The 20,821-nt window shown below is 46.7% G+C and overlaps 2 protein-coding genes and 1 non-coding gene across 6 annotated transcripts; 2 read left to right on the top strand and 1 right to left on the bottom strand.

Moving 5' to 3' along the window:
* Positions 1–263: 263 nt before the first annotated feature.
* On the bottom strand, positions 264–10,640 carry klhl15 (kelch-like family member 15). 4 transcript variants are annotated; one of them, XM_015341306.2, is made up of 4 exons: positions 9,772–10,640; positions 9,530–9,617; positions 7,592–8,303; positions 264–6,340 (listed from the first exon to the last, which is right to left on the bottom strand). In XM_015341306.2, the coding sequence occupies exons 1-4, from the start codon at positions 9,848–9,850 to the stop codon at positions 5,231–5,233; spliced, it is 1,989 nt and encodes a 662-aa protein (XP_015196792.1). In that variant the 5' UTR covers positions 9,851–10,640; the 3' UTR covers positions 264–5,230. The 4 variants fall into 4 exon arrangements, with proteins under 4 accessions (XP_015196792.1, XP_015196794.1, XP_015196793.1 ...); XM_015341308.2 differs by having other exon boundaries at positions 7,592–8,438; positions 9,772–10,639; XM_015341307.2 differs by having other exon boundaries at positions 10,360–10,639.
* A 1,060-nt stretch (positions 10,641–11,700) lies between these two features.
* eif2s3 (eukaryotic translation initiation factor 2, subunit 3 gamma) lies at positions 11,701–20,520 on the top strand. Its single transcript, XM_006627741.3, has 12 exons — positions 11,701–11,954; positions 12,652–12,715; positions 13,527–13,654; positions 14,818–14,939; positions 15,300–15,394; positions 16,424–16,582; positions 17,013–17,147; positions 17,760–17,854; positions 18,447–18,591; positions 18,696–18,865; positions 19,716–19,888; positions 20,195–20,520. The coding sequence occupies exons 1-12, from the start codon at positions 11,886–11,888 to the stop codon at positions 20,256–20,258; spliced, it is 1,419 nt and encodes a 472-aa protein (XP_006627804.1). The 5' UTR covers positions 11,701–11,885; the 3' UTR covers positions 20,259–20,520.
* On the top strand, positions 15,868–15,973 carry LOC138239305 (U6 spliceosomal RNA). Its single transcript, XR_011189777.1, has one exon. It is a non-coding gene; the product is annotated as a U6 spliceosomal RNA (small nuclear RNA).
* Positions 20,521–20,821: the final 301 nt, after the last annotated feature.

Raw genomic sequence — 20,821 nt, 5'->3', positions numbered from 1 at the left:
AAATATGCAGAGGTAAATAGTTTCATTACACTAGCCTGAAGCAATACTTTAAACCTGTGCAAGGCCCAGAGCTTAGGGATGGCAATGACCTTTTGACTGCAAACAGTTCTGATTCAGTTCCTTTCCCTATCTACATCTTGGTTGACATTTACTAAAAGTCTAATGCAAGATCACCAACAAACTCCACTGTCTACAGTACATTTCACGTTCTAGCTAAGGCATTTTAATATATAAAATCAGTGGAAAAAATGGCACCGGGCAGATGAACAATATGAACATTTATTCCTGGAAAGAAATTACAAAGTGTTCAAATAGCAGTGAACAATCAGCTTGTAATAAAGATAAATTCAGTTATTTAATCTTCTCAAATATCATTAAAACCTAGAGTTTTGATGATTTCTGGAACAATGACAGGATGTTAGTAATTCTAAAAATCTAATAATGACAGACTGTGCACTAGTTAAAAATATTACACTTTGAACTGCACAGAAAAAAATAAACTGTACAAAGATTGCAGTTTGGCATTTTATATACACAATATCGACACAGGTAAAAAGAAAAATGAACATGACAGAACAACAACAAAAAAAGTCAGGATTAAAAGAAGAGTCATTCAGAAACTACTAAAGAGGACTTTCCCTTTCACCGCATCGCCCAGACAGGGGGAAAAACAGAAAGTCCAAATGTTGCTGGTTATTTCTCATTGTGCCTGGGAAAAAAAGTTACTATGAAGAGTTGAGGAAAACACATGGAGTTAAAAATCCAGACTTTCTAAAACCATTTATGTCTGAAAGAAAGAACAGCCAAGTATGTGCTAACAACCCCCTTTCGATGCTGTTACAGCCCATGCATAGACAGGGAGCACTTTGTTAAAAACATACCTGGACTAGTTTAGGAAACTGCAAATGCCTTCTGACCACGTTAGCTATTCAGCATTCGTTTTGAAGAAATGAATGTTACAAAGCCTCATCTGGGTGGTCCATTTGCAGCAGCTGGGGAGGGAGTATTATTACAAGAATAGCAATTGCCCCCCAAAAAAGTGCAAAATATACTTCCGTCTTCCACTCATTTCACAGGCCTTGCGTGACCTGAAGCATCTTCCCTGGCATTTACAGTAACGAGCTGGGCTGCGATTCTTTCAGCACTGTCTGTGAGATTGAGACATGCAATCAAGACTACAAAGGAGATGGGAATGAAAGAATTAAAAGGTGAATCACTCATGAAAGAGGGTTGTGGAGGGAAAAGTGATTCAGGATTAAGGACGGGGACTGTTTGCTATTTTAACTGTTTTTACAAGCTGATCCACTTCAACAGACTGAGAGAAAACACACACATGTACCAGTGAAAGCACGAGTTCGCAGCTCAGCTGTGCTTGAGGAAATGACAAGTGGGAAACAACCGAGGAACGCGTGGTATGTGCAAAATCAAAGGGTACCCCACAATGCCTAAGAAGGTCTCAATCTTTAAAAGCCTGTGATCTTGATTTTCCTGGTGGGCATGGCGAACAAGACCAATGATACCATTGGCCCACATGGAGAATCCAGAAAGTCTTCAACCAGGGCTCGTCTCCCCTGTTGTTTTCAGCAGGCACATGAGGACCACAATTTGCAGAACTCCTGGGAACATGGGAAAGAGCAAGCCCAGCACAGGCTGAAGGGCAGCACACTGAAACGACGCCGAGAGGCAGCTACTTCAAACTCGCACCAAACACGGGGAGAAATGGCAAAGACAGCGTTTACATTCTGTTTTTGGTAGCATTCTTTGTGCCAGACAACAGCAGAGGCTTAACAAAGTTTTTCCATTCAAACAAATTGCGCAATTTCACTAAAGAAAATACTGAAGACACTCATTAAATATGTACAACACTAAACGGCATTTAATTTAATTCATGTGCCTAAAGCCCTAAAAATGAACCTTTTTTTTTTTTTGGAAAAATTGCTTTTTATGTAAAAGGCCATGATTCTGTATGGCTTAAGAGAATTCTTCCCTGCTAGGAGTCAACAGGCGTACTTGAGAACTGTAAGGTAGCTTGCATTAAAAAAGTAAAAGGAACAGTTACAGCGAGAAGAATATCAAGATTGCCAAGGCTATAAATCTGGAAACAGACATGCCTAACACAGGGAACGACGGAAACAGAAAAGAACAGCCTCTTCCCTGCCCGCAGGGGGAACGTCAGCCTGCAGACCCAAGAGAACGGAGCGCAGACACGCAGCACAGCCCGGCGCCGCGAGCAGGGTTTGGGGGCAGTGCGCTACTGGGCGCTCCCAGCGGGAGGGTCTCTCTAATCGTGCTTCGCTCACCCCAGACGCAAAGGGAAGAGGGCTCTTCCTGACGAGCACTCCAACTCCTAACTGTGCCAAACTAAAAAAAAAAAACACCAGTTTATTTGAGCAACAAAGAATGACTTTGAACTGAAATGCTTAAAGATGAACCTCTTCTGCACTGTGACCCCCTACCCCTGTGATTCAACTGCATTACTTCCTAAAAGTACCCTTTCCTTCACTACACTCAATGCAATGTGATTGTTACAAAATGACATCTCCATCTAGAACACAGGAAGTTCTTACATTCACTGGATGACTGACTGAAAACAGGAGTTCAGCTCCTCAGAATAATCCTTAAGATGGCAAAAGCCTTCAGCCCAACAAAACATCTAGCCACTTCGATACAGCTGTAACCTAATGTGATGATAAATTAATGTGGTAGGGGAAAGCCCATGCATCATGACAGACATCTCAATTCAAACTTGGTGTGAGGTCACAAGTGGTTACAGATCTCGCTGTTTCAATGAGAATGATGTTTAACCCGTCTGCGTCAGTCCGTTTGTAATGCAGACGTACAGACTTACTGGTTTGGAATATCCTTAAGGAAAACTGACCACCAGATTTATGATCAATAGAGAGGGCTCCAGAGGAATCCGAGCTACTGTCCTTTTGTCCCTCAAACAGTACGGAAAAAAGTCAAAGCTTTGCAGCTCATGTGTCATATAAATAATGTTACTTTACTTTTATACTGACAGCGTCTGAAAGTTTTAAGCAGCAAACAAAAAAGTCGTACTTTTTGTGTGAATGTACTAATAAGGTTAGATATTTCATGTAACATGAATGTCAGAAATAGAATTAAAAACAGAAATACTATAGTTGTTTCTGCAGATTTTTCAAACAGATAGTACTACATGTTATAGGGGTTAATATTTGCATGCAGGAGCCATGTTTTATTCTGTATCTGTGGCCCTGATTTTGTTAGCATAAATATCTTAACAAAATAACAGCTTACATTGAATTGTATCATCATATTCAATCAACTACAGTACTAAATTTTTAAAAAGGGAATCAACTCAGAATCACCTAGGATGTAGCTTATTAATAACATTTTATTAAAAGAAAGTGCTTCCTTTACAAAATGATAAAATCAACTATTGCAGATCTCTTAGGCTAAAGTATTTCTTTAATGTCTGGAAAACTCAGATGTAGGACTAAATCGAACAGGATTCTTTGTCACTGTTTTGTGAATGGCATAGCCCTTTTCAAAATTACGGTTACAAGTTAAAGAAAAACGAACTAGCAAAAACAAAAGCTCCCTGTGAGTAGAGAGGAAAGAGGCCAGCAGGAGACAAGGCTGCGTGCAGTCAGGGGTCACACACTGCCCGGTGTCTGGGACCTGAAGACATGGGGCTGCTCACTCGGACAACTGCTAAAATATGAAAATAGGCAAGACCTTTTTGTACAACAAAGGACAGAATAACTTGCATATTCTGCCATCCTTCAGTTTAAATGAAGTACCTACTCACTGCTTTAAAGTCCTAGTCAAGCCACACACAACCTACCCATAATGTGTGATCTTTGAGAAGTTCATATACTGATGGCATAGGAATTAAGTTTCCCTTGACTGCATGTGATAAAGTTCTGATAATTAAGTAAATTCTTTAGATCATACTGAATGCATACATATACCGTTTCATGGATAACTAGGTGTGTTACTTATGCATAAGCAACGTCCCTGAAGATCTAAAGAAGCCTTTATATGCCATCATTAAGACAGACGTACTGAGAGGCACAGCCATCTCTTCCTGTTGAGCAGGAAATCAGAATCAACCTAAAGTGTTTTTCAAAGTTTAAAAGCATCGATGGGGAAAAAAAAACCACGAGAAAATTTGGCCATCAGCGCCGCTCAGTGTGTTTAACTGATGTCGGGAGTGGGGAGGATGGGCACACGTGGGTGTTTACAGCAATCCGACACTACAGTGGTCCTCAGACATACCGAATGCAAAGTAGTTTCTGAGAGTTACTCTTCAAGACGAACATTTAACCTGAACGACTCACAAGCAGTCCACAGCAGGGCCTGGAACTGACAGCAGTAGGCGGCCCTGCACAGACAGCAACTTTACAGCTCCTGTAGCACTGACCCAAAGCGCTGCTGCTCACTGAGCCCCGGTGCTGAGACCTCAGGGCCCGTCTCCATCACAGCTAAATGCCACTGGGGTGGCCAGTGCAGTTTCTGACCCGCAGGCACCTGTCCAGTCAATGCTCCAGAAGACAGGATTAACAAAAAACAACATACATACAATCCTTAGCTAACCGTTTCACCCCCACTACAGACATTGCTTCCATGTGACACCAACAGCTTGTACAGACTTGCACTCTCTGAACACCAGCAGGAGACGAAGTCCCGTGTGACCCAACTTGAAGGCTCTTTTTAAGGAAAGTGTGTAAAAACGCCAGAGTACATCACAGAAACGCACTCATGAGCTCAGAGCCATTTCCACTGCGAGATAATGACTGCACTGTTGGTTAGATCTTACCGTGAATTCTACACAAGATATGAACAGAACGAAAACGTTGAGGGTATGCCAAAATGACAAAGAAACTGCGGATCTCTCTCTTTATTTTTGTGGGAAAAGTATGGTATGAAAATTGAACTAGAGAAGAAATGAAAGAATTAAAAGCCTGAGACTGAATCTCAATGCATAAACTGACCCTACTCACCTTCCTCTGACCAACCCCACTCCTACCTCAGAACAATTAACAGAGAATCAGGAAAGTTAGTTTCCCTGAATATTGTAGTAAGTACTGACCTATTGTTAAAAACCTCATCAAGGATTGAGATTTTCATTTTGGGGGAGGTTGGATTTTAGTTTTCTTGGGGTGGGGGGGGGGGGGAATTCCAACGGCTGGGTTTTAAAATACAAGGGGGTCCCGGACACAAACAGCAGGAAGCGGACATCCGCTCCTCAGCTGCAGCGTCGCACGTGTTCCAGTACGTACTCGGGGAAGTGCAGACTGCACACCTGCAAGCCGTCCAACTTGCAAGGCATCCTGGGGTACTCGTCCTCCTTCCACTTGTTCTCCTCGGGGTCAAAGGTCAGGATGGAGTCGCTGTAGTGCCCGTTGTAGCACAGCCCCCCCAGCACCATGATCTGCTTATCCAGCACGGCCACGCCGTGCCCGCTCCTGCCGATGGGCATGGAGGCCAGGATGGTCCACTCGTCCGTCTCGGGGTCGTACACCTCCGTGGACGGGCAGCCCTGCGACTCGAAGGAGGCGCGGAGGATGACGCACACCCCGCCGAAGACGTACAGCTTCCCGTTGTAGGAGATCATCTTGTGGAAGCAGCGTGCGTAGTTCATCTTGGACTTGTTCTCCCAGCAGTTGGTGACGACCTGGGTGCGGCGCGTGCGGTGCTCTGTCAGGCCCTCCTTGCTGGGGTCGAACACGCACACCTGCTTGGAGGTGGAGGAGGACGTGATGCCGCCAGTGATATAGAGCTTGCCGTTGAGCACGGTGCCCTCGTGGCCGTACTTGTTGACGGGGTAGGGGTCCACGAACTCCCACTTGTCCTCCACGATGTCGTAGCGCTCCGTGGAGTAGAAGGTCTCGTCCCGCGTGCGGCCCGCCACGGCGTAGATGTACTTCCCGATCACGCCCACCGCGAACTCGGAGCGCGGCACCGACATGTCGGCCATGCGCAGCCAGGAGTTCTGCCGCGGGTCGTAGCGGAACACCTTGGAAGAGGCGTGGAACTCGCCGTCCGGCCCCAGCTCCTCCCCGCCCAGCAGGAACACGAAGTTGTTGACGATGGCCAGGCAGTCGGGGCGCAGCGGCACCTGGGGCCCCTCCAGCTCCCACCACACCTTGGGCTTGTGCAGCAGCAGGATCTTGCTGTTGACCATGCTGTGCCCGATCATCCCGCGGAACACCGCGGTCTGCGGCCGCACCGAGCGGATGCGGTTGGACTTCATCTCCAGCAGGGGCTGCTCGTTCACGCCGTGGAAGTAGTTGAGCGCCTGCTCCACCTCGTGCCTGAGCTGCCGGGAGTAGCGGTAAAACTCGGAGGTCTTCACCTGCGCGAGGACAGAGGACGCGTGAGTGGGGGGGGGGGGGCCTCGCCAAGAGGTCAAAGGGCGGGACAAGGTAGCACTTACACACCAGCGATCAGTGCTTGTCCAGCAGTCACGGAGAAATATTCCCCCAGGAAACAAAATACTTTGGATTTCATCCCACGTTTTTGGTTAAAAGGAAAGGGTAATCTCAATTTAACCGCAACAGATTTTTTGTAAAAAAAACTAATCTTTCAACCATTTCCTGCAACGAAACATTCCCTATTTCATTCGGAGATGTTTTTTTTTTTTTAAAGAGATGACTATGCTGACAGCCTGTCCATCCCTTCTGCTTAAATACTGAAAAAATACTTTCCGTGCAACTTCATTCCTTAGGAAAGCGCTGTAGACACCATTAATCATAAGGTCTGCTAGAGAAGAAATAACATGAAACTGGATAGAGAAACCCACTGTGCAGCAGTTTAACCTACTCTGGGTTTCTTTTCTGAAGTCCCGGCCAATAAATAACCCAATGGACAGGTACTGGGTATTTCAAACTCAAGCAATCATACTTACATTTAAATAAAAACAGATATTGCTACCATAACATTAAGAGGTGCTGAATCTGAAACCTGTCAAGACTGAAATGCATCAAGCCCGGGGGCAGGAAAGGTAGTTTAGATTGTAGGCAACAAATGCTTACTGAGGGCCGAGATCATTTGGGACAAATGCGGCCCACAGATCTTCAACCTACAAAGGGCGCAAAGGACAAATGACGTCCAGCACTTCGGTGGACAGGACGGCAGGAAGTGAGGCTACAGTCCTCATGGGAGTTGGAGACCAATGCCTCTCGCGACAAGGGGGGGGAAGAAAAGGGAAAATGTAAATGAGTAAAAAAAAAAGCTACTGCCTGAGAATAAATAACCCTCTTGCTTCATTTATCCAGCAGAGCTGATACGGCCCACTGGCACTGAGCTTGACAGGAGCCAGAGTCCCATGGCAGAAGGATCGCTGCTCTCTCAGTTAACCACAAGCATCGTGCTGCAGGGCTCCCAGCTACCCAAAAAAGGAAAAACAGGCTTCTTGAATCAAAGTTGACTTCATCGACAACAAATGCAAAGGCCCAGAACGCTGTAACCATCACTGATATTTTGTGCTCTGCTCTTTGGCATGACAGGGTGCTGCAGCAGATTGTATAGCCACAGCAGTGCATGATGCTTCGGGGATTTACTGTTGCGGCGCGAGATGCAGTAAAAGGCGACAAGGCGGTCCTACCTTCTCGAACACGTGGGAGGGCGTCATCAGACAGAAGCGCACGTTCTGGATGACGGAGTCGGTGTGGCGCCAGCGGCGGCGGTCGTGCCGCAGCCAGGCCTGCACCGCCTCGTAGAGCTCGATCTCGGGGAAGCGGCTCAGCCGGTCGCTGTCCAGGTACAGCGCGAGCTTCTCGAAGCTCAGGTAGGACAGGAAGTCCGGCCGGGACATGAGCGGCACGAAGTTCTCCAGCAGGAAGGCGTCCAGCTGCTCCTGCACGCCGTCGATGTTGACGCCGAAGTCGTCCAGGAGCCGCATGACCTCGGCGCAGTTGTCCAGGCAGATCTTGGCCAGCAGGAAGGAGCAGCAGAACTCCACCACCTCCGTCAGCTGCACGTACATGGCGGCCTGCAGGATCTCGTGCACGGTCAGCATGCTCAGCTCCAGCTTGCCGTAGTACATGAACTGCAGCACGTGGCTGAAGCCCGTGGCCGTCAGCCCCTTCAGGTGGATCTTGTCCTGGTCGCGTTCCCGCATGTCGGCCGTGAACATGATGCGGAAGTAGTCGCTCTGCGTGGCCAGCAGGGCCTTGTGCGCCTGGAAGTGGTGCTCCTCGATGAGCAGCGTGACGTCCAGCAGAAGCCGCTCCTCGTACAGCGCCCGGAAGCCCGACGACACGCTGCTGTCGTGGTCGCAGGAGATGAACACTTCCACGTCCGCTGCCATTAATGACCTGCGGGGCGGGCGGACAGGCAGCGACAGCAATCAGGACCGGGGGCGAGGGCAGAGACGACGCTGTCCGCGCAGCCTGGGCTTCAGGACAGCTGACCGGGCTTTACTCGGACAACATCAGAAGCAAGTTTACTACCTGGGCCATAACAGCAACAAAACGGAAAAAGAAAAAGGTCTGGATCTCTACTGTCCCTACCGGCAGTGCTGAAATAGCTGGGCAACAAGATGACTTTAATCAGCCTGTCCAATCCAGTATTAACACCAGAAGCAATGGTTAATGCATGCTGGTTAAGCTAAATCATCACTGCTGTGCGAGTAAAATGCACATTTGATTTTTTCTGGTCATTTTTACATTTTTAATCCCGGCCCAGCAGGGAGCGGAGGTGGGGGAGTCTGTTCTGATGTGGAGAGACCCGAGCACACAGCTCTGTAAGATAAGGGGGGAAAGGAAGCTTAGAGCTGAAAGTCATTAGACTGTGCGCCTTTATGTTAGTCAATTCATTAGCAATCTCTAATTACAGCTAACGGGGTGAATAAGTGTTTATTCAATTCAAATATGGTAATATTGATGAGAGCGTGTATTTCCAAAACATACACACCTTACTACAGAATAACCTTGTTTTCAAATTTCAGGTTCCGGTACTTCCTGTCAATACTCTATTGGTGACAGGGCCTGCTCCTGTTAACTCTCTCCCCAAGGATATCAGAGAGTCACCTCCTCTAAACTCCTTCAAATCCAGACTCAAACCCTTCTTCTTCAGAAGGGCCTTTACTTCACTGGTTCTGTTCTTCACCCCTCTGCTCCTGCTGTATCCAGTACCCCCATCTACTGTCTCCTCTCATTGTGTATATCTTGTGGATTTTTGTATTGTTGTTGTCTTTCTGTAAAGCACTTTGAGAAGGTATATAGTACCTTTAAAGGTACTATATAAAATAGTTTATTATTATTATTATGCCTGCAGCAGCAAAATGAAATAACTCTGGTGTCCCAGGTTATGCAGCATGATACTTCATAGCTTTACGTTGTTAACCACACGCAAAAAAACACTCATTTGTAAGCTATTTGAAAATGACAGGAAAAAAATCAAGAACCGCAGCTACTTAAAGAAGATGAGAATGGGCCTTAGTTGCTACAGACTTGAATGTGTTCACAATGGCACAGGTGAGAACAGTCCAGCAGCCTCAGAGAAGGCCAGACTCTCAGCAGTAGGGAGACTGAAATACTACCTCTTCGGTACATCCAGGCCAAACGTGGGGTTTGCAGACTGTGTAATGTGGGGAAGCTCACATTTTCTCTGCTTGTGCTTTCCCTGCTCTGTGAATAAAGAGAGAGCACTTCAGTCTCCAGCGAGGGCGATAACAGCCCCTTTTCAGAGAGAAAAAAACATCACCAACATGCCACTACACTGTGACACAGAGACTGATTTGCAAAGAACATGCAACGCTACATTTAGCACGATAACACATACGCATAAGCGCAGCCTCGTTTTCACCTCGCACTTGAGAAGGCTTTTGTTTTTCTTTAAAATAGTTCAGTTTCCGATTCATGTTGCAGCAGGATGCTGGCCTTAAAGTCACACCACGTTACGATGCGCAAAGCTCGTACTTCAAACATTCACTCGGGGTGCAGTTCTGCTGTATAACATGTTGAAAAGAGGATAATTCAATCTGTTAAAAAGCCACAACATCCTCTTTCCAAGTCTTATTGTAATGGCTCCATTTTGAGCGTTTTGTTTTTTGCAACTGTCAATTCACGATCTCTTCCATTAACATCACGGGGAGGCTGGGACGATCCCATCGCGGGCTGGGAAACCTCATTGTGTAGCAAAGTTTACGTACAGAATCGCACAGCCCATGCCTGGGCGCCGGTATCGGGCTTTCCGAATTACCGACAATCGTGTCTCCTCTCGGTGTCCCATCTCAAGGTGCCGAACCCAATTCAGCAGGCCAGGTGTAAATAAGGGCACTCCCGTGTATGTGTGCTGCAGGTGGACAAGCTTCTTCTAGCACTGCCGACACGCTGGGGGAAATGCAAGACAGAATCTATCGGCTCCTACCTCGGCGATGCGACTCCACACAACCCCTCTTCGACCAGAGAGATCGGGCTCCTTCTGACATGGATTAAAGCTGTGTATCCGAAAACAAGGGACCGGGTTTTAAACACGCATGGCCAGCGACTCCTTTGTCGTTCTTCGCCTTTTTGGCAAAGCGCATTATTTTCAGTGGATATCCCGACAGTGTTTACCTCCGTCTTTCATGGCCAACACAGACGCCATGTTCTCGACTGCACTGACGTCATTTCCTGCGGCGGGGCTGGCCAGAGTCTCGTCGCCTCAGTCGTGGGGTCTCGGGTCCCAGTGCGGCGTTCTGTGGGCGCAAAGTATATCAAAACGTATGGGTACCCTGGCTTTGCGAGATTCTACGACTTTACATTGTTTTACAGTGTAAGTATGATAAAATAAGGGTTTTATTTAATAAAAAGCAGTTTCGTAATGAATAGTAATTTCTTACACTTCTATGGAGCTTTTCTGGACACTCCACTTGCAGTTCTTAACAGGTCATGGGGACTCACCACCACCGGTATGCAGCCCCACCTGGATAGTGTGCCGGCAGCCAGAGTTTGCCAGTCCACTCCCCACACACCAGCTCTCAGTGGGGAGAACAGAGTGATGAAGCCAGTTCAGTGAAGAGGCCATGATTGTGAAAGGTTTGGCCAGGACACCAGGGTAACACCCTGGGATTCTAAGTGACCACGGAGAGTCAGCACCTCGGTTTTAGGTCTCATCTGAATTAAGGTGCCTTTATTTTTAGTATAGCGTCCCCCATCACTATACTTGAGCATTAGGACCCACACAGACCGCAGGGTGAGCGCCCCCTGCTGGCCCCACTAACACATCTTCCAGCAGCAACCTTGGCTTTTCCAGGTCTCCCATCCAGGTAGTGGCCAGGCCACCTGGGTTGCAGGGTAATGCCCTGGGATAAAAAGCAATTTAGCACAATACAGGACTGAGTCATAGTCACCGAGCTTTTCCTCTTTTCCCGCCCTTTGTGTGTGTGTGTGTGGCAGTGTCCCGCTGTCCCTCTGCAGCTGTATTGCCTTAGAAAAAACATGGAAGCAATTTCCAGTAACGTACTACCGAGTCCAATGATTTCAACACAACTAACAACGTGACACAACAAATGCACGATTCGCTACATATTTAAAAGGTGGTTTTGTATATTTACGCCAGATTACTTTTTTTTCCGACTTTGTGTGCCTTGTTTGGTTTCTCATTTTTTATGCACAGAACTGTTCTACTGCCATCAGTCCACAACCATACGGAGTGACGTATTCCGTGACGTACTGAGAATATTGCATCACCCCTCAACCGAAGGACCCGCGCTCCCTTTGCAATAAAACTGCTTTAATCATCATATCCTACAAACCTGAAAAAGAGCGCCGGTTGATTCGCATTTAACCTCGGAGTGAAGGAAACCCAAGACATTTTGCCTATTTTTTTAAGTAGGGGACTTAAGGACTCCTCCATAAAAACAGGAAGTCAGGCAAACGCCTCGGACTACAACATTTCCCTTTTCGTTCAAGATGGCGGGCGACGAGTCAGGAGTAACGCTGGGGCAGCCTCATCTTTCCAGGCAAGATCTCAATACTCTGGTGAGTGCCAGCCTTTTTGTGAATGGGAGCCGGGCGCCGGCCGTCTTGACCGTCCCGGGATAGCCCCGACGAGAGCGGGGCGGGGGGAGGTTGGGTGGCCGAGGGGCTGGTGTCCGGGGCCGGAGCAGACCCGGCGTCGCGGAGCCGCACACGAGAGCGGTGCAGTCAGGACCCTACGGCAGCTCGGAGACGGCGTGGGTTGGGTGTGGGCATCAGTAAAACAGAAAAAAAAAAGATTAACGTCGTGCGGTCCGTTGTTTTGGGATTTTAAACTCCGTGTGAAAAAGCACGGATGCCACGCTCGACCGGTGTCGATCACTCCGTTGGTGTTCAGAGAACAGGGGGTAGTTTAACAATAGTGTCCTTTTCGGCGTTTGTTTTCGCAGACGTGTACGCCAGAGACCCAAATCCGTAGAGTCCTAACCGCCCGTCTTCTCATCGTCTGCGGAGCAGAAGTTATCGTTGATTTAAATAATGTGCCAACAACAAAACAGACGGGCTGATCCCCGTCTCTTTAGAAGGATAGAAAGGGGTTTGTCTGTTCACAAGCTGTGTCACCTACTGTGTTCCCCTCACTGTCTATAAAACCCAAGTCATCCGCTGTCCAGAAGCCAGCAAGTCATTTATTTTTTGTCGTTCTTTTTGAAATGACTGTCTCTGTGTTGACAGACGGTTTAATCATCTCTCCCTTTTACAGAATGTGGGTAAGCTAACTCCCCTCTCGCCAGAAATCATCAGTAGGCAAGCCACAATTAACATTGGTAAGTGACTGGATCTGTCCAGGTAGATGAAACCCTAACACGCTGTAGGTTGTAATAATAAGCACCAACAGGTGCACATTACAGGCCTGCTTTCTAGTTGGCAATTAATTAATAATGTTATTATTAATTGGTCAGTGCCTTTTGTGGCTTTTGATTACTTGTAATAGGTTCTGTCATGAAAAAGGTTTCAGTTCTTTCAGTATGTCAGTATAGGAGTTTCCCTTGAGCCTCAGCAGATTCTGCTTGCTCTTTTCTGGACTGACTCCAGAGTAGCAGTATTTTCATATATCATAGCCAAATGTTTACACAGTATTCTAAATGAATCTTTTTTAGTTGTTTTAATAGAACATTCCTGGAATTAAGTTCTTCAGTTTTAACTGTATATACTTGTTTGGTATCATCTGCAAACTCTATTAGTTTATTAACTTTATAGATCATTTATATAAAGTCCAAAGAGCACTGGTCCTAGTACAGACCCTGGCGGTACCCCCAACTGATTACATCACTTCAGCTTAGACTGTTCACCTCTGTTTCATGCCCTGTGTTTCTATTTAATAACCACTTCTCAATCCAGATTCATTTCCCTGAATGTCTGCTGCCTGCATTTGAGAATTAGGTTAGGAGGAACGTTATCGGAAGCCTTCTGAAAATCTCAGGGCAGTGCCTTATTTGCCCTGTGTGTATCTATTACTTTTATTGTTTGATCACTTGTAATCTAACAAGTTGGTTGGGCAAGACCTATGATTTCTACATCACGTGGGTTATTGGGTGGCATTGATTAGGGGGGCCTGACCTGTGCTCTCCTCTTTAGGTACAATCGGTCATGTAGCCCATGGGAAGTCGACAGTTGTGAAAGCGATCTCGGGCGTTCACACTGTCAGGTTCAAGAACGAGCTGGAGAGGAATATCACCATCAAGCTTGGCTACGCAAATGCAAAGGTGAGAGCGGTGTGTGACGGCTAATTGTGATGGTGGATGGCCTAACACGGTGGTTCTGAGCCCCTGTCTCATGGTACCCCAGTATCTGCTGGCTCTTGTTCCCTCATGGCCTTGAAACACTCGCAACCTTGAGTTCAGCATTGAATGACCCTTAACACACGCGGGCTCATGCGGCTCTCTACCTGAACCCCTTTCACGCTAGTGTTAAGTAGTGCTTGCAACTGGTGTTTGTTGGTTTAGACTTTCCTGCACTTAGTCCTTGGCTTCACAAGTACTCCAGCTCATCCAAATGTCTTACCTCGTCAGCGCACAGAACTTGATGCCGTCTCTCCTTATCTCCCACAGTGTCACAGAGTCAGTATTTTGGCTTGTCTCTTTATTTTTTTTGTATTTGCTCTTGCTATTGTAGGGATTGTCATAATTGCTTTATATTTACCATTTGTGTGATGTGTCCTCTAAGTTTTATCATTTTATGTTTCCATAAAGCACTGTGACCTACATTTTAAGGTCTGGAAGGTGCTATATAGATAAAGTTATTAATGCCCAATTGGTTATATATGAGCTTACGCACCTGAATGAGGGGCTGTCCTGAAAGTCGCTAATTAGGACAAGGTTAATACCAATTCCAAGTTTCATCCAGCATTTTAAGACCTGAAAGCATATTTAAAAAAAGCTTACTGAGCTTGGGCAAAATCCGGAAGAGACAGGCATTTTTAAAATTCCGGCCTGGCTGTATAGCAAAAAGCCTGCGCAAGTAAGCAGATTGGGATTAAGTGTCCATTGGAACAAAAAGTAACAGACAGAGCGTTACTCCAGGACTGGGAGGGAGACTGGGAATCCCAGTCCTTTCCTAGTACTTTTCAAACATGCAGTTATTTTAGTCTGTTTGTTTTGTCATGTTGGGCAGCGGAAGGGGTGTTGTGATCGTCTGAATGTCTGAAAAAGACTTGACATTCTTTTTTAAAAAACGAGCTGCGATTCTTTTTTTTCCCGTTGAAATGTACGTTTTTTTTATGTTGTATTTTACCGTAATAAGCTCCTTCTCAAAGTCCTTCAAACTTTTAAAATTATAGCATGGCGTGGCACGATTATAGTCCCAGAGCAGTTCTTTACAGAGGCGTACTTCAGTGTGAAAGTGAGACATTTTCATTTCATCCTCTCAGGTTTACAAGCTAGACGACCCCAACTGCCCCAGGCCTGAGTGCTACCGGTCATGTGGCAGCAGCACTCCAGACGAGTTTCCCACAGATATCCCAGGGACGAAGGGCAACTTCAAACTGGTCAGGTCAGTGACGGGCAGGCCAGCCTGGGAGCAACACAGCTGTATTGATCTTACCGCAGAACAGTCCTCTTTGCTTTGCCTGTACAGGAGAGTACAAATCCAGGTGGTTTTCATCCACTGCTGTAACCTTGATCTCATTTGTCTCCAGCTTCCTCTCACACACTGCCGTTGCATATAGTGTTATCAGTTTACTTGGCTGGTGTGTGTTATTTTTCTGGAGACTCTTGCAGGGTTTAAGGTTATCTCCTTTTTGCACGCAGTGCAGTAGACTGCCTGGATTCAGCGTGATGAGGTTTTTTTATAGCTCTTGCTTTGTTCGTGGTGTCCCAGCATGGCTGAACTTGGTGTCCCTCCCCCCGGCAGGCATGTGTCCTTCGTGGACTGTCCCGGCCACGACATTCTCATGGCCACCATGCTGAACGGGGCTGCTGTGATGGACGCCGCTCTGCTCTTGATAGGTAACGTTTCCCTCCATCCTGTCTTCTGTACAGCTGTGGTCCTCAGTCTGGGTCCTGGAGTACCTACCCCTGCTGGGGTTTGTAACAGCTGGGCCATTAATCACCTGGGCTCACTTTTGTTTGAACCCTGTGCTGATTAGTGACTTTTGGGGCTACTCTTATTCAGGTGTGTGAGCTGAAACTACCCAGGAGAAAAGACACTGACTCCCTGTGGGAGATGTCTGTTACAGGGTCTTTGTCACCTGTGTCTGTGCATCATCTCCAGTTACGAGCGGTTTAGTGAGAAATAATTAAGAAGTTGCTCCCTTAGCAAATTGAGGAGAGAGCATAAAGCTCTGTGTGTAGAAGTTGCTGGAAATAGTCTTCTGTGCTTTAAGGTATTCCATGCTTCATGATATATAAAACACTGTGCAGGAAAAAGACCGGTTTCAGGCACCCCTTAGCCCTAGTGATTAAGCGTGCAGGTGGACTGCTTGCTTCGGCGGCAGCACATATACTAAAATTGGAACAATACAGAGAAGATTAGCATGGCCCCTGCGCAAGGATGACACGCAAGTTCGTGAAGTGTTCCATATTTTTTCATGCCCCTCGGACCACACCTGTACCATCTACCTCATTATGATTTCTTATTTATTTATTGCACATCTCCAGTCTTTGTTTACACTCAAACTGTTCACTTGTTTACTTGTACATTGTCTACTGTTTGTCTATTGTCTTGATGCGCTGTCTGCACTTTGTTTTTGCGCTTGTTTTAACAATCGAGAGACTTCCTGTCAGTATGAATTCCATTGTACCGGTTACATATGGCAATAAAGCTCAAGTTCAAGTTCAGTGGACATAAGGTCCCCTTGAACCAGGACAGAGAACCACTGCTAGGCAGTATTTGGCTTTCAGGACGTTTTCCGTCTTACTGGTGACTGCATTGTTATTAAAGATATTTTGTAATGGTAAGAAGAAATGAATGTTGCTAAATCCACCATCGGGCTATTATTTTACGTCCTCCCCCCCCCCCCTCCTTCTCCCTCCCAGCTGGCAATGAGTCGTGCCCTCAGCCCCAGACTTCTGAGCACCTGGCTGCCATTGAGATCATGAAGCTGAAACACATCCTGATCCTGCAGAACAAGATCGACCTGGTGAAAGAGAGCCAGGCCAAGGAGCAGTATGAGCAGATCCTGGCGTTTGTGCAGGGTAAGGACTGGCCTCCGGCCCCCCGAATCGGGACACGCGTCTTATCTGTGCCTCTGCAAACTGAGTCATAGTTCTTTAGGTTGAACCTGCCGTCTTCAGATCACCCTACACAAGGCCGCTGAGTCTGGATGTATTCCTCTAATGTCCCAAGACCGTTTTCTGCATTAAGCCTTTCAGAATAAAAACAACATTTGGTGATAATTTAGAGACAGATTGATTCACATGCTAGTGAGCTGAACTGATCTGCTGGACTGATTGATTAACTCCCTGTCAGTTTGTTTTGTCCAGGGGTTGTCTAAACGTGAGTTTTAGTAGCCCGCGCAGTCACGCGGGGACAGCCGCTTCGCGCGCGGCGTCGATTCTCGCTCGCAGCCAGCTTGGTTTCCTTCGCGTTGACCGCCCTGACTGGACGTGCCGTTTCCTTTCCCAGGCACGGTTGCGGAAGGAGCCCCCATCATCCCCATCTCCGCCCAGCTGAAGTACAACATCGAGGTGGTGTGCGAATACATCGTGAAGAAGATCCCCGTGCCCATCCGCGACTTCATTTCGGAGCCCCGGCTCATCGGTAGAGACGCCCCCGCCGCCGCCGCCACCCTCTGGGAGAGCCTTTTGTTCCATCTGAGCTCCGTTATAAAGCCGGTCTAATGATTCAGCTAACAGCATAGTTGTCAATACTTCAGCATGGCTCTGAAGGAGTTCTGAAGTGCAGTTAGGTAACGGTGCTTCTGCGAATGTGCATTTTTCCCCAGTCATCAGCTAGAAGAGACCTTCAGATAAATCCTCTTTGTTTCCATTTTAAGAACATTAACTTAATTGTTTAAATGAGTGCTGAGGTTCCAGCAAAAAAAAACAACGGAGCACGCCAGGCCCTCCAGGAACTGAGTTTGACTCCTGATCTAGAGATATTAGGAGCAACTCACTGCAGAGATGTCTGAATTCAGACTCCAATATACTGATTTTTCCCTTAATGCAAATCGTTATTGAATATTTCGCTCCGTCTTCCTCTATCTTATCTTTGATCTTAACTGGGCAGATTTCGGGGGTAGGTTTGGGCTGGAGATGGAAGCTGTCGGGCATTCTCAAACCTTAGCCTTTTGAGATGGTTTTTTTTCCCCTTTCCGATACCAGTGCTAGGGGGTTCACCTTGCTCTAAGCTGTGCTCTGTGTTCTTTGCCAGTCATCCGGTCGTTCGATGTGAACAAGCCGGGCTGTGAGGTGGACGACCTCAAGGGTGGTGTTGCCGGAGGGAGTATATTGAAAGGAGTCCTGAAGGTGAGACTCTAATTTTAACGTTGGTGCGTTTATATAACCCTGTGACTGGACGGAAAAGCAAATTCTCTCATGTTGCAGTTGCATCTCTTTATGCGCCCTTATTCATTTGTGAGTTTTTCTTTTTTCCTTGTTTCCTTTAAAGTCACACTTAATGCTCAGTATCACCCTTCAACTATGGTGTTTGTGATCTAGATTCCTTGCAGTATTGTTTCTCGTCTCGCCAGGCTACAGAGCTTTAATTGTTTTTTCTTGATTGTTCAAGAGAAAGAGTGTTGTGGAGCTGTGATCTTTTTTTCCTTTTTTATGTAGGAATAACGCATTTTCTACCCTGCTGAGGATAGCAGCAGCAGCAGCAGTATTTAAAAAGTTAGCTTCCAGGCCTAGAAAGCCAATGCGTTATGGGGTAAATGTTTTGGTGGCCTGGAGTGCCTTAACTACATAATCAATCTGTTTGTTGGCTTAATGTGATCAGTTTAGTTCTTTGTCACGTTGTGTTAGATGAAGCTGGCTACAGGGCCATCAACAAGGTCTGGAAAAGACCCTTGAGTGGTTGTGCGCCCCCTTGATCACGGTCTTGATCTTCTTTTCCCAGGTTGGTCAGGAGATAGAGGTCAGGCCGGGCATCGTGTCAAAGGACCACGAGGGAAAGCTCATGTGCAAACCCATCTTTTCCAAGATCGTCTCGCTGTTCGCGGAGCACAACGACCTGCAGTATGCTGCCCCTGGGGGCCTGATCGGTGCGGATACTTCTTTTTAATTCCTGCCTGTTTGAAGCTCTGGGTGCGAGAGGCGGGGCTGGGAGAAGCGGGACGATTTGACCATGTGCTTCACTGTGTCGCAGGTGTGGGCACAAAGATCGACCCGACGCTGTGCCGAGCGGATCGCATGGTGGGCCAGGTCCTGGGCGCTGTGGGGGCGCTGCCCGAGATCTTCACCGAGCTGGAGATCTCCTTCTTCCTGCTGCGCAGACTGCTGGGCGTGCGCACTGAGGGGGACAAAAAGGCGGCCAAGGTGTGTGAAGCTGTGTGAGGCTCCTGTAGTGAAACACGTTGAACAAAGAGGCACACAGCAGGCCTAGACAGAAGATCAAACAGACGTATCTCCGGCTCTGAACTGCTGTGAGCTGAGGGGGAGCCCTCCGGGGAAAAAAGATTTTCCAGATAAGTTATATTTAAGAAACTCAATCGCGTTACCACTGTCTAACACTTTATTACAACTCGCCAAAACAAGGCTGACCCAAAAAGGACTGCTTCTTTCTGCCTTGCTTAACTCTTTCCACATGCAATATCAGGTTGATTTAGCAGTTCGTTATTTTAACCATCGTAAGTCGTGGAAGCATTCGGCGAGATTAAGGATTAAAATCATGACTTGGAAAAAGTTCAGCGTATACCAAAGGTTTTTAGTCTGGATCAAGAATTCTCCCTGAAGGGTCAGCTGCACTGTTTTCAGTTCTGGTTAGACTCTCATCTTGTAGTGGCAAAGACTGACAGGTTATCTTTGTATATCCCATGTGTGGAAACTGATTATAGCACTACGAGTTGAAAGCAGCCTTTTGTTTGTGCTAGTAGTGGTCTGTGAAACCTTTAGTGTTTTTGTAACAAACTCCTTTAGGTTTAGTGTCCCAAGTATTTAAATTTTGCAGCCTCTCATACACAGCCTAGCAGTGCTTTGGAGATATTTTGGTCATCCTAGCTGTGGTGTGAAATGTGTTGAGATGCACACACAGCGAGCAGCAGTGTGCTGCCCTCGTCTCGAACGCGCAGTTAAACTGCGGAGAAGCCGCCCCCCCCTCAGAATCTAGTATTTGTTCATTATTGTGTTCTTATGATTGAAAATCAAATCTCTCCCCCCCCGGCCTCAGGTACAAAAGCTGTCCAAGAACGAGGTGCTGATGGTGAACATCGGCTCGCTGTCGACTGGGGGCAGAGTCAGCGCAGTGAAGGCCGATCTGGCCAAGATCGTGCTGACGAATCCCGTCTGCACCGAGGCGGGGGAGAAGATCGCCCTCAGCCGGAGAGTGGAGAAGCACTGGCGGTGAGTTTTCTTTACCTCCTGCCTCTTTTTAACCTCTTTTGTTTTTCCGGACTGTACCAAACCTTCCGTAAGATCCCCTGAAAGAAGAGGGGGTTCTTCACCTGTTAGCTGCGTGAGTGCCCTGCAGCCTTGATAAAAGATGTTTCATAGTTTTATGAGAAGTATTTTGTAAGGACATAACCATACCAGCAAGTACGCTATTGTTACTAGCCATATAGTAGTTAACATGCTTTTGACATAACTGCATGCTCCGAATGCGAGTCCTCTAATATCTCTCTTTGGCTGTTTGCTTTTTTTTGTTACCAGTTTGATCGGCTGGGGCCAGATAAGGAGAGGCGTGACGATCAAGCCCACGGTGGACGACGACTGATGCGTGGCCTTAACCGGCTGAATATATATATACGTACACACCACCCAAGTCATCTGTTCAGAACCACGGAGCTCTCCGCAGAATGCAAGCTGACTGTCTGGACTGGAATCATAGGGTTCTGCTTTTTAAATGGAATTGTTTAACTCCCATAACAGATTTGCATAATTTATACATACAACAGAGGTTAGTTTTGGGATCACAGAGGTTTGATAGTATGTCAACACCTATCAACGAAATCCATTAAAAAAATCTTTTGAACAAATGTTTGGTGCCTTGGTCTTCTGTTATAATAAACACGTGGATGGTGTTTTTTGGTAATAATGGATGTTAATATCAAATTTTATAAAACTCTTTAACTTGGAAACCACAGGTCTGCTCTTTTCCAATGTTTTTTTTCTTCACACAAAATACTGTAATAGGGCAACTGCCTTTAGTTTAAGTAACATTTGATGCCTTCTCAGGAGGTGTTGGTGGACTTCTGCAAATCCTGTTGATTAATAAGCCGTTTTCTGTATTAATTCTAAAATGACAGTTACCTGGAATCAGCTAATTTAGACCTGGTG

The sequence above is a fragment of the Lepisosteus oculatus genome, chromosome 5 (assembly GCF_040954835.1).
Source record: "Lepisosteus oculatus isolate fLepOcu1 chromosome 5, fLepOcu1.hap2, whole genome shotgun sequence".
Classification (NCBI taxonomy): Eukaryota; Metazoa; Chordata; class Actinopteri; order Semionotiformes; family Lepisosteidae; genus Lepisosteus; species Lepisosteus oculatus.
The sequence above is the reverse complement of the archived record's forward strand: the minus strand, read 5'-3'. Positions and strand labels throughout refer to the sequence as shown.